The 12,894-nt window shown below is 38.4% G+C and overlaps 1 protein-coding gene across 1 annotated transcript; it reads left to right on the top strand.

Moving 5' to 3' along the window:
• The first annotated feature begins 4,196 nt into the window (after positions 1 to 4,196).
• Positions 4,197 to 11,313, top strand: LOC139719742 (extracellular serine proteinase-like). The gene is made up of 9 exons (XM_071631131.1): positions 4,197 to 4,246; positions 4,879 to 5,071; positions 5,595 to 5,735; positions 6,117 to 6,252; positions 6,606 to 6,712; positions 7,648 to 7,801; positions 8,575 to 8,792; positions 10,105 to 10,303; positions 11,147 to 11,313. The coding sequence occupies exons 1-9, from the start codon at positions 4,197 to 4,199 to the stop codon at positions 11,311 to 11,313; spliced, it is 1,365 nt and encodes a 454-aa protein (XP_071487232.1).
• Positions 11,314 to 12,894: the final 1,581 nt, after the last annotated feature.

The raw sequence follows: 12,894 nt of genomic DNA on the forward strand, positions 1-12,894 counted from the left end.
ATGTTTATGAGGGTGAACTTGTCCTTTAAGGGCAATTGTTAAAAGAAAAATCTTTATCTGGATAATGGTTTAAGAGAAATGTATATAGTTTTGTTGAGATGGGGCTTCAGGCTTCCAACTGTGATGAGCAAATGAGAAACCTCAAAAATTTGGAACATGAAACAAAGAGCATACATTGAGAGGAATTCAAAGTTTAAATTATTTCATTAAAATTGGTTGTGAAATAAGTGAGATATCCACAAAAAAAAATCCTAGTAAAAAATGTACGTCCCCCTTTTTATTAGACTACTTTGTTTAATTTATTTTGCTTTTGGATTTCTCAGCCATTTCAAAACTGATTTTCATCAAATAAGATTTTAATTCCTCTTAAAGTTGCATTTTCTTTCATATCTTATAAGTTGTTTATAATTATCTCGCAAAAAAGTTTAAAATCTGAATCCCCATCTCGACCAAAACTATACCGTAGTTATGGGTAAACTCGGCCATTGTCGGCCCAGCGGGTAAACTTGGCCCCTTGTGAGGGCTCTCTAAAAGGGCCGAGTTAATTACGGGCTAGGCCGAGTTTACCCATAAATACGGTACCATATCCCATTAACTCACATGTTTCCGCGCCGCATGTAGACTTTAGCAGGACAGCCGTTACCACCAGAGAGACAAGAGCAGCAACTTCCATCCTACTCCCCATGCTTCTATCGACTCAGTGTCACTGTAGGACAAAAGACGAGAAATCCGACACTCATGCATGATTGCTCACGGATTAATCACGTACGTTGAGGCTCTTGTATACTGCGAATGTTGCGTTAAGCGATAAAATGACAGCTGATGTTATATTTGACTGACATAATAAGCTTTATATGGGAATTTGAGACACGCCATGCAGAGGGTGAAATTAATGCCCTTTGGCACATGTTTACGACGACATAAACTTTACATACGTACATCAAAGTTGACAAATACTATAATAGTAATGATTATTATGCTTGTTTGCGAAGCCTGCTTTCATCATAATTATAGAATACGGCACTTCGTAACATGGAACACAGTCCCTGGGGGATACATCACACATTATTGAAAGTTGAAACAATGTCATTGTAATTCAAATCATGCATACTGCTTGAAATGAATTTGTTATAAATATTAATCCTTTGAAAACAGCATGGTGTAGTTCACGATGGGAGTGCACAGTTTTGTGTTGAAAAGTACTGAGGGTTTGTTTCATGTTTAATTTAATTCAATTCAATAGTGTATTTATTTCCATCATCAAAAAGAAAAGAAAAAGTTGACATAATCCAAAGTGATACAATTTTTTCATTGTTATTACACTCGTCTGATAAAGGATTTTTTTTTTCAAATACAATATAAAGTATATGCACGAGTGATATCATAAGAAAGAAACAATGGACTTTGCCATGGCAACAAAAATGGTAAATAATCACAATGATGGAAAACAGTGTTCCACTAAGAAAGCCAAGCTTGTAAGACGTGGAACACTGGGACAAAACAACAATAGCACCAATTTGTTATACCGTGTTCCCCTGAACTGCACGAAGTCTGGTAGGAGATTATTATTATTCTTTTTTTATGCAGCTTTAGGCACCTCTCGTTAACTACCTTCTCAACAACTGGATTATCCACCCATATATTAATCAATTAATTGATTAATATATATATATGTATATATATATATATATATATATATATATATATATCTATGCATATTATATATATATATATATATATATATATATATATGATTTTTGTATTCGTATATTTATTCACATTTACATGTACACGTAGAGTAAAATGATATTAAGTTATAACAATTATGATCGTTAATACTCACGGAACGATTACTGTGAGGCAAAATGTCGACAGGATTTGTCGAAGAAGAAAAATAGCCCACTCTGAACTCTCACTCAGAATTCTTATGCCTTTTATGCGTTACGAACAGGATATTTGCTTCAACGTTATGACTTTCTGTCTGTCCTAGAAGAATTATAATCCTTTTTATGGCAGCTGTATGTTTGGTAAGGTACGTATGGTCACACAAAGATATTTCATTTGAAAAGAACTGCAGGTCTTTGTAACGACTTGTCGACTAAAACAGCGTCTATCTTCTTTGCTATAAAAACGTCATTTTTACAGTCGCATAAGTTTGCTTTTCCCATCTGGCGCTTAAACATAATTATGTCTCGCAGGTCTGAACACTGAATAATAAATTCTTTTAAACAAAATCCACGCCACCAGAATCTACATTTAAAGGTTTAATGGGACCAGAAAAAGATTTATTATTGACAATTTTGACGCAAAAAAATGATACATGCTTTCATTAAGTTACGGGCATCTTGACTGTGAATTGAAAGGTCACGTGTTCTGACACAATCTGCTAAGTTGTTGAAGGAAATACACTCTTAACATAGTAAAACTTTACTTGTGTAAGATTTGTGCCTCTTGACGGAAGAAAACATAGCAAACGAATAACTCCGGAAACAGTAACCTTTAAAAACCGGATCTGCTGCTCGTGATTATTGCTACCGTAATGTTACTTATATTTTCCTATTTCTATACTGATGAAAGGATTTCTAAGACATTATTTTGTAATCATCATCTGCATGGTGACATATTGTGTACGCATACTCCTCCATAAATCACAAGTCCCACACGCACGTTCTTAATGCTGGTATTTGCGTGACAGTATTGCAAACTTACATGACTAATGTTTCTCAGTGGCACGCAAGAGAAATTGTGTTTGTTTTTACAACTTTGAAGATGGTGATTTTACTTGCCCGTAACAGAAATGTTACTTCCTATATATAGAGTATAATTTCTGAATTCTTAAGGCCTAACTACATTAACTGTCAATTGCAAAATCCGAGCTTAACAGAACTACAAGGCTTGTTACAGCCAGGGAGGTGTGAGTTTTAGGCTCTCACACCTCCCTGTTACAGCCTTGTTCGGGTAAATTAAAGAAGGGTTATAACTACAATACTTTGGGAGACTTTATCTGTGAACAATACACATTATAGCACAATGTTATCTGATCTCCCTCTATTGAAGTACCTTTTTATATGCTTTTGTTCCTCCACTTTTCCCCTTTTTTCTTTATGCTTTATGGTATCGTTCCAGTGTTTGTATTTCTCAATGTAGGCCTACCGTCCACTGTGTCCGTCTTTGTCGAAAGCTCCTGTAATAAGAGTAAGTTTCATCGTTAATCATTCCCTGTTATTTTGTTTCGTTTCCGTCTCAAATTTCTCTGCGTTTTCTCTTTCAACTATGAATGACATATCATTTTGTAATTTGGACACAAGCTATATAAAGTTTGCTTTGTAGATAGGTCACACTATTTATTTATGTAATAATTTCACACCTGCTTGTCATACAATACTTGAACAGAATTTATCCTCGAGACATTCTATCTTTGACTTGCCGCATGGTATTAAGAATGAACACTTTTTGCATTTCATTTACATTTCATTCTTATTACTATTTTTTAATAAGCTCTAAGTGCAAAGCAGAAAAGGAACAAAGAGGAAGAGATAGAGAGTGAGATACAGCGCGTTTGTATTCTGCATTGTCATTCCTAATAGCAATCTTCCGGAATGCGTGACGAAACAACTGTTCATGCACGTGATATGTATACCTGATATACATGTTGATATTTGTGCTTCAGACAGTTGAATCAAAATCTTTCGTAATGAAAAGAAGTTTTTTTAGACTACAAGAACGTCTTCAGGAAAAAGTGGACGATGATACCCTTGTGGGTAACGGACACCAAGGCAAACATGAAGCGTTATCATAATATGCATTTTCTTGCGTGTAGGAGAATTCGATTGCAGCACAGCGTTACATTGTGCCAATCACGTATTTATTCTATGTCTTTGTATACGTTTCGTGGACAAAACTATCTTGTTTATCCCCATTTTCTTACTATAGTCTTCTGCTACTGCATTGTACGTGACGGACATATCCGAGATTAAGTACACAATGCTCTGCCACATATCTCTGTCCGTCGTCAATGTTTGTTTGTCGACCCATTCATGCACAGTAAAGTCGTTTTATTAGCTTAGTTATTGCCGTACAGCGTTCGAAGCAATACTTGAGAGGAGAAAAAGTATAAAAGCGCTGGGAACCTGCTAATGAGGTGTCATATCATATCAGAAGTCTTCCGGAAGATCTGACACGCCCAACCCATCACCATGCAGCGTTTGATCTTTGTAGCTTTCGTCGTTATTGCCTCCCTCTCGTGGTAACGTATTGCTATTCCATAAAGCTGAAGCACGTATTCAGTTTGGCTATAATGTTAGTCATATTTGAGTTTCTGACTTGGAAGCAATATCGCGGAACTTATTTATTTGTTACCACCTGAAGTAAAAACATTCCTTTTAACGTGGATTTTGAGTTGCACTAATAAATCACTTCATCATTAGAATATGGGTTGGTCGCTAAGAAAAAATGAAGTATTCTAAACTGAAAAGCATGTTGTTGTTTTTTCAAGTATTACACGGTAAAATTCATGTTCGCTGTCTTTTGAGTAACTTTAAAAAAAGGACTAGGTTCTACCCCCAAAGCATCCACAGCTATTGGCAGGAAATGTTTTGTTGACAGTTTGACCAGTATCCATATCTATCCACAAGTGTGAAGTCTTCAATAACTCACGATAGGTTTAATGTATACTTCATTTTTTGGGGAAAAAATCAAGCATCTGTATAGTTGAAACCTCCCTCAGAACAAAAAAGCTGCACACAATCCTCTCAAATTAATTCATGAATAAGACATTATAGTTATGATTTCAATTCAATCGATAAAGTCGATGGCCAATAAAGTTTAAAGTTATCTATCATCAGTTCAGTGATTACTATTTTTAAATTTTCCTCGCAGGTTGGAAGTCACGCACGGAAACCACTCCAGCAGTGGGAGTGCCCAGAGTGGCTCGTCTGGCAGTGGTAGCAGCAGCAGTGGCAGCGACAGTGGCAGCGACAGTGGCAGCGACAGCAGAGAGGTTGTCTACGATTTTGACGACATTGTCTTCTCCAACGACTCTCTGCCGGGATCGTTCCTTATCAGTGCGCCGGTAAGTCTGATATTTTTGTAGCATAGTCCTCGTTAGCAAGTAAAGACTGAAAAACAGAAAGAAAGTAAACAGGCAATGACGATATCATTAGAAATAATTTGGACGCGGCAACTTAGGAACAAGCTGGAACTCACGAAGCGACGCCGGCTATTAGAGTCTGGTTAAAAAAGAAAGGAAGAAAGAAAGAAATATACGCAGAGTGACTCACAACCAATGAATAATTTGTCATTGGAGATGATACTGATGCGCGCTATTCACTGAAGACACCGAAGCCATACAGTGTTCAGAAAGTGTATTCTCGTGTGTGCGCGTGTATGCAAATGTTATGTGTTTGTTTGTTTGTTTGTTTGTCGACATGATTTCAAAATCTGTTTACTGCTATCCAGTAAGTAACCATTCGCAGTACTTTCGTGCGTAGTGTTAAGTTAAACAATGAAGTTGAAGCGTTCCCCCTTTTTAGCCAAACCATTATGATGCACTTATTCTTGTTTTTTAAATATTCCAACACTTTGTCCCCCTGCAGAATAACGGAAGATTGAACTCTCTCCTCCGTGACCTCTCAAACGGGGAATTCCCGGAATGTCATACTGCCAAAGTCGAGAGAACTGTCACCGGTGTGCTCTCGCTTGTCGCCCTCAACGCTGACGAACACTGCGCCAGGAGGGTAACGTACACAAATTGTCATGTTCTGATAATTCAGTGGCGGATCCAGAGGGGAGCGCAACCGGCGCACGCCCTACTTTTATTTTTCGTGAAATATTAGTCACGCCCCCCCCCCCCCCCCCCTTTACAGAATTCTTGGATCCGCCCCTGGATATAAACTACAATCATTATTGCAAATACTAAGAATTTGACTCTTTAAGTTATGTATATAATGTAGTATACTACTCCAGACTTAGATGTTTACTTGGAGAAAAATTTATTCATAAAATCAAATTAAATCATATGAAATTAAATGAGATCAGATGAGACTGAAGCAACTAAAATCAAGTGAATTCTCCAGATTGCATCCATATCAATCGTGCCGCAAATTCTGACTTCACAGATTGTAGCTGAGGGCGGTCTGAGGGTCGAGCAGAACTCCATCCAGCGGACGAGCCAGCTTCCCTCTCTCCCCACGGACTCCCAGGATCGCGTAGACCAGGTCGATCTCCCTCTCGATGGAGCCACCTTTAACTTGGGTAGGCTTCTCGTCATTGTAACCATTGTAACCAAGTAGCAAGAGTACCAAACCATGATGATGATAGTGGTGTCTATACGGTGGTTTCAGCAACTGTAGTTTGTTAGTAGCACTAAAACGATTATAGTTATTAAAGTGAAGCAAACATTAACTTGTCATTGTTCTTGGCAAGTACAAATTTGGATGACTGATGATTACACGCTGCTAAAAACTTGTTAACGACTTGCTAAATTGGTAACGACTGACGAAATAGATTATTACTATTGTTATCATTCTCATCATTATTATCATCATAATGATTTTCTTTCTTTTTTCATTTTTGTCATTCTCATAACTTGCATCATTAATTTACAGCGGGAGGTGCCGGAGTTACCATCTTCGTTCTCGACACAGGTGTGTTTAGTGAACAAAACGAGTTCAGTAACAGAGCCGAGTCTTTCGCTGATTTCGTCGGTAATGATGTAAGTATACACAACAACGACACGAAAAAACCCCAACCCTTTCAAAATTGAGGAAAACCTTGTGAAAACTGAAAACGAGTAATTTCAAGACATTTCAAGTGAACTTGGAGCAGAACATCACAACAATGTTATGCTTTCTTCGAATATGTTGATGAAAAGGGAATGAAAATGTAATGAAGATAACTCATTTCAGTTGCACATGGGTTAGATGTCACCAATATTTTTTTAAAGGTACTGCACTGTAAAAACATCGGTGTTAGATTTCACACCACGGGTGTTAAATCTAACACCGATCAAACTTCAATAAAGGACCACACCCACAGGTGTTGAAAATGCACTGTGATGGTGTTGAAAAGTGTTCACCTGACACTTCGTGGTGTTAATTTGACACTGTACCTGGTGTTATTTTGACATTGTACTGGTGTTAATTCAAAAATGACACCACATGGTGTTGATTTGATATTTGTTGGGGTTCATATCAATGGTTTAACACCCGTCCAGCTTCAATAAGAGACCACACCAGCTGGTGTTACTTTGGTGTAAATTTATTTTCACATTTTGTCAAAAATCTAGTATTTTAATGTAAAATTCTTGATCGTCTTGTTTAAATTAAAAATCAACAAGAAGTGCAGTTACTAAGAAACTCTTCAAAAAAACAGTTTAAAATTTGGAAATGACACCCGGAGGTGTTAATTTAACACCATAAATGAGCACCGAAAATTTAACACCAGCTCGGTGTTCACTATCTAACACCGGACTTTTTGCAGTATGCTTTTCCGAAAAGCAAGATGGATGCTCCTCGGAAAATCAGCCGTCCGTAGAAGATCAGCCTTTAAAAACATGAGAAAACTGCAGGTGTAACACTCTGATATTTGTAATGATATTTGAAATGATGTATTATTCATAAATTCATCTCGCCGCCGTATTCAATTCAGCCCACGGCAGACCCACATGATCCTAACGGTCACGGAACCAGGGTTGCGAGTGTCGCCATCGGCCAGAACATCGGGATCGCGCGGGAGGCAACAGTGAGGAGCATTCGCGTGGCCAACGAACAAGGCATCGCAACGGCAGATGATGTCGTAGCCGGTAAGTAAAACTCTTCAAGATAAAATAATGTAAAGTGACCTCTTCACACTTTCATCACGAGCACTGTGGCGATATGATGTAGGCGTCAAACTGTCCCAAAATTGAGCAAAGATGAACACACGATGAAAAAAAGTGCTCAAATTCAGCTCTGATGGTAAAACATCGGGTCATTCGTGATGGCATCTTCTCTGAGTAAGCCATCGTATGACCGCCGAGGCGCGCCAGGCAGTTATTATACCGGAGGAGGCTCGCTCCAGCAGCAAGTCCGTGAGAGAGAGGTAGCACAATCTTCGTGTAGGCCTAGTCATCGTATTTCCTTCGTGTGTCCTTCGGGTAAACTTCGTTTTTAGCCGTCGTGTGTGGTTCTGGTGTCATCGTGTAACATTATGTAGGCATTGTTCTTTCTTTCGCTGTTGATTGGCTTTTGACCATCAAAGTTCGGGACCGCGCGAAATTAAAAATTCCATATACGTCTGACCACCTTGTGTCAAATTTGGGACAGTGCACTGTGACGTCACAATGGGCTCTCAATCAGTCAATGATGAGATTTTGGCGTTGTGTTCTGGCCAATGCATACATCCATGGACAAGTCTTTTACTCATGGCGGCCCTCTTGACCCAGAGAACAACAACAACAACAACAACAACAGCGACGACAACAACAAAAACAACAACAACAACACAGGAGCATACCTGACAATGCTCTAGTGACAGTTATGGCAGTACTCTGTTGATATATCAATGTTTTTCCAATCTGCTCTAAACATTTTACAGGCATCGATGCTGTCTTTGAATGGGCGGCGAATAATCCGAACGAGAAGTGCATCGTCTCATACTCGTTGATATCGTTGACCATGTCGCTTACCATAGACGAGGCCTTCGAAAACCTGGACACTAAAACCCGCTGTTTGCTTGTCGTTGCCGCTGGTAACACAGGTGCTCAGCCCAACACGGCCGATGCCTGCATGTACTCTCCGGCGAAGAATGATTTCGTAAGTATAGGCCTATAGCTGATTTGTAGTTGAGAAGCAAGAGATTTGATCGCTATATGGTTCGCTGTTGTAGCAAGGGCCACTGATGCAAACCTTGTGGTGATAATAATGACTTAATGATTAACCCTTTCTGCGTCAGGGACTTTGGACAGTGTGTGCAATGTACTAAGGGGTTTTAAGTGCAAACCGGTATTCAAAGCCCACAAAAGGTTAAAGGGACACTCCGCACAATTTATATGATTTTACATTATGTATTTAGTTTACATAGATTGATATAGTGCCAGGTAGAGATTGTGGAATTTATTGTGGACCTTAAGTGTAGAATGTATGCATGCTTTCTGCTTTTGTTCTGCCCAATCACACATTCCAATGTGAAGCTGCTATTTCATCAGCCTTGATCACTGTGATTTGTTATGTTTTAAAAATATTCTTACTTCTTATCCCAATCACTATCTACGTTCAGACGATGATCCTTAACCTCGAGGATGAGCTCATTTCGATGATAAGTTCTATGGGGCGCCATGTGTCGCACGGTCGATTTCATTACGAAATCCGTAATTTCGTCGACAAGATGGCCATTTCGTCACGAAATCTACCGTGCGACTCTTGGCGCCCCATAGAATTATCGAAGCCAGCAGCATATCCTCGAAGTTAGGTACGACCGTCTGCAAGTACTAATTCTGTAACCCTGTACCCATCGTAACCAGTTTATAGATGTCTGAAAAAGTCTGAAAATCATCCGGAGGTCTTCTCTAAGGTTCTAAAATTTCAGCAAGGAAAATCAAATGTAGTCATTATATGACGTTTCATTAGGTTTGATCCATATTTCTTCAGTATCAGAGAATATAATAAATGTGTTTGTTATATAACCTACACTTTATTCAAGATTATGACAATGAATACTAAAAGTAATACATACGAGAACAGGTCCATCGTTTCATGGCAAACGGATGGCAGGTCAAGACACTTGGGTTAGAAGATATAACTGTTGGAAATTACAGTACCTCATTGCAGTAGAAAGTGCAATGTATGGAGCAAGAAAGATACTGAAACTTATTCAATTTATTGTATCATAGGCATCATATTCTCAGTTACAAAAATTATATTTCTTTTTATCAGACATGTTGCTTACCCTGCATAATTATCAAACTCCCAGAATAATTATACCTGTCACTTTATATAATGTAAAATATTTCATAGTTATGATCTCAAAAATACTCTTCAGAATGATGCAATGCGTGTCAACAGACAGAACTCTATTACGATGTCACACTTGAGTTCGTTTACCGACCGTGTTTTTCTCTCACACCAGGTCATTACCGTAGGCTCCTCCCGTCTCTCCCGGGTGAACTCGGCCAGTCCGTTCTTTGACGAGCGGGCGGGATTCTCGAACTACGGACCGTGCGTGGACATCTATGCTCCGGGCCGCCGAGTCGACCTCGCCGATATAATCAGTGAGGACTCCTTCGCCATCGCATCGGGAACGTCCTTCTCCACTCCCGCTGTCGCTGGTGAGACATCTTTTTTTCTTCACTGTGCTTATTAATTTCGTTCAAAATTTCCTCTCCAAATTTGCAGAACAATTTTAAATATTCAGATCAATGACAATGCCACTTGATATACTTTGATCAATGCCTCCTTTCTTCCTTACGCAGAAATAAAATTCCCTTGTGCATGACAATATGGTCATTCAAGAATTGTTGAGATATAATTGATCACTGTTGGAATTATAAGCATTTTACTTACCCCCACCCCACCCCCCAAAAAACAAACAACACCCGAACAGATTATATGGAGCGTTATGCGAATGAATGATCTGACAGAATTATTTCCATTATTCGTTGAACGCAATCTTAAAGACACGCAAATGTTTATAGTTTCCATTCAAATAAAAATTGTCTGTTTGCTGATTTATTGCATCTGCATTAGAGAAAGTAACTTCTTTTTTCGTGGTACATTTCCCCCTCATCGTCACTCTAATATTTGAAATCACTACACACCTCGTGGTAGCAATACTATTATTAACTATTGATAACCAGGTCCAATACCCATCAATCTCTCCTCATATCCAATCCAGTCGTACAAACTACTATTGTCATGAATAGCGTTTTTATCAAGTGAATACCAATGATGACCAAGAGGACATAATGTGTAACGGATGTGTGTGTGTGTGTTTGTGTGTGTCAAAGAGAGACAGAGAAACATAAAGAAAGGGAGAAAATAGCAGGCTATGGGTGGGGCAGGATTTGATTGATTTGATTTGCTTTGAATCATTTATTGATACTCAACTGCATTGTGACGTCACTGACAAACTGAATGCATGCTACCTTTGATTTCAACCTGCTATACACCAGGTGCAATGGCCATTCTCCTGTCAAAGGACGAGATAGCTTTTGACACGCCAATAAGCGACATCCTCGACTTAATCAGCGTCGAAGGCAAGCTGATGTTTGCAAACACGCCCGCTACGCCGGCATCTAACAACCGGCTCCTGATTTTAGCTGACCCTATTTTCTTCTAGAGAGAATGACGATACATCTATGTTATACATTTAACGATTCTGAACAGACAAAATGAAGAGTAAAAAAGAAGAAAACTTGAACAAGCTCGTCCAAAGTTCTTTCCTTCCTGATCTCGTAAGGAAACTTTGTTTCATTTTGCATCTTATTGGTCCATCTGATCAAATCAAGGAGAACTTTGCCTCAGACAACGTCGCCATTTATGAAGAGCTTTATCGCAAAACGAGCTAACAGTGCTCGTCAAATTGAGATACTTGTGATTTAGGCTGCGAAAAACAGGACAAACTAAAAATTAATTCTTTGGATACCTGGAATCATAGTTCGAATTTTTTTTTCTCTTTATGTTACTAGTGAGGAACTGTTTTATGATAAGGTTGAAGCTTTCATTTTGCTTTGATGATGAACTTGCACTGAAAATGATTAAAATGGCGCATAGGCCATTCATAGCTGTGAAACTCTTAATATGCTGTTGGCATCTGCTAATGTCACCAACAGGTCACTGCACGCATATTATAATTATATAGGAAAAATACTTGATGAAACGGGTTCAGTACAACAAACTATCATGGTTTATTACAAGTTTAGATTGATATGAAAAGCATTACTATTAAGAATGTATTAATTTTCGGCTTCGAGTCTATTTGCTATTATTGTTGGCATAAAGACAGCGAAAAGGTGAATTAAAATAACAACGTTCAAATCCGTATATGGATATTGTCAGCTAACTGTAATGATTTGCAGCATTTATCAAAGACATCGCAGTTAACATTTTGTTCATTATTTAAGTAGCAATGCTGGTAATAGTGGTGAGTAAAGATTGCTCTTTCCCCTTTTCTTTTCCTTTTCCATGTTTCTTTTTTTACAGCTTGCCTTTAAGATTATTTAGAACATCTTCTGAACTTCACCTCTGCAGTATGCAAGTGCAATAACTTTAACATCCATAACAGGTTACTGGTTACAACAAACATTCTAATGCTTTTCCTTATTATTTTCATCATCATGAACAATGATTTAATGCAGAGATTATCAATAATAGAATAATGTCCGTTAAGCTTACACTGCAGGTTATGATCTTATATCTTTAGGACATCGGTGATTGATTTTTGTTTTTTCTATGATGACTTTTGTCTTTTGAATCATTGCGCGCTGTTTCAGAGTAATCTTATGAATTCAAAATGCATTGCTCATACGATTATATCACATGTTCATTATACGTGAAACGCACACGTGCCTGTAATGTTTTTGGCAATGTTTAGAGTCCTGGTAGTTCTTGGAAGGTTTGTCATGAGACTTGAATGTCAGTCTTTCATCAGCTATCTCTTTCCCTCTCTTCAAAAGAGGAAGCCTGCGGACGAGTCAATAAACTATATCTCAGCGATAGTAGATTGAGCAAAATTTCTGTGTGAATCGCATAATTTGTGAGTTGTGGTTTTCATAGTCAAGTATAGCATCTAAAAGGTGCAAGAGAAAGTCAATAATATTATTCTTGGAAAGTCTGTTGTATCTCGTTTGTGGTGCAAGCGAAAAAAAGTCTATATTGAGAGAGAGAGAGAGAGAGAGACAGACAGACAGACAGACAGAGA

Source organism: Diadema antillarum, unplaced genomic scaffold (assembly GCF_040938485.1).
Source record: "Diadema antillarum isolate AM-2024a unplaced genomic scaffold, OU_Dant_1.0 scf00000114, whole genome shotgun sequence".
Classification (NCBI taxonomy): domain Eukaryota; kingdom Metazoa; phylum Echinodermata; class Echinoidea; order Diadematoida; family Diadematidae; genus Diadema; species Diadema antillarum.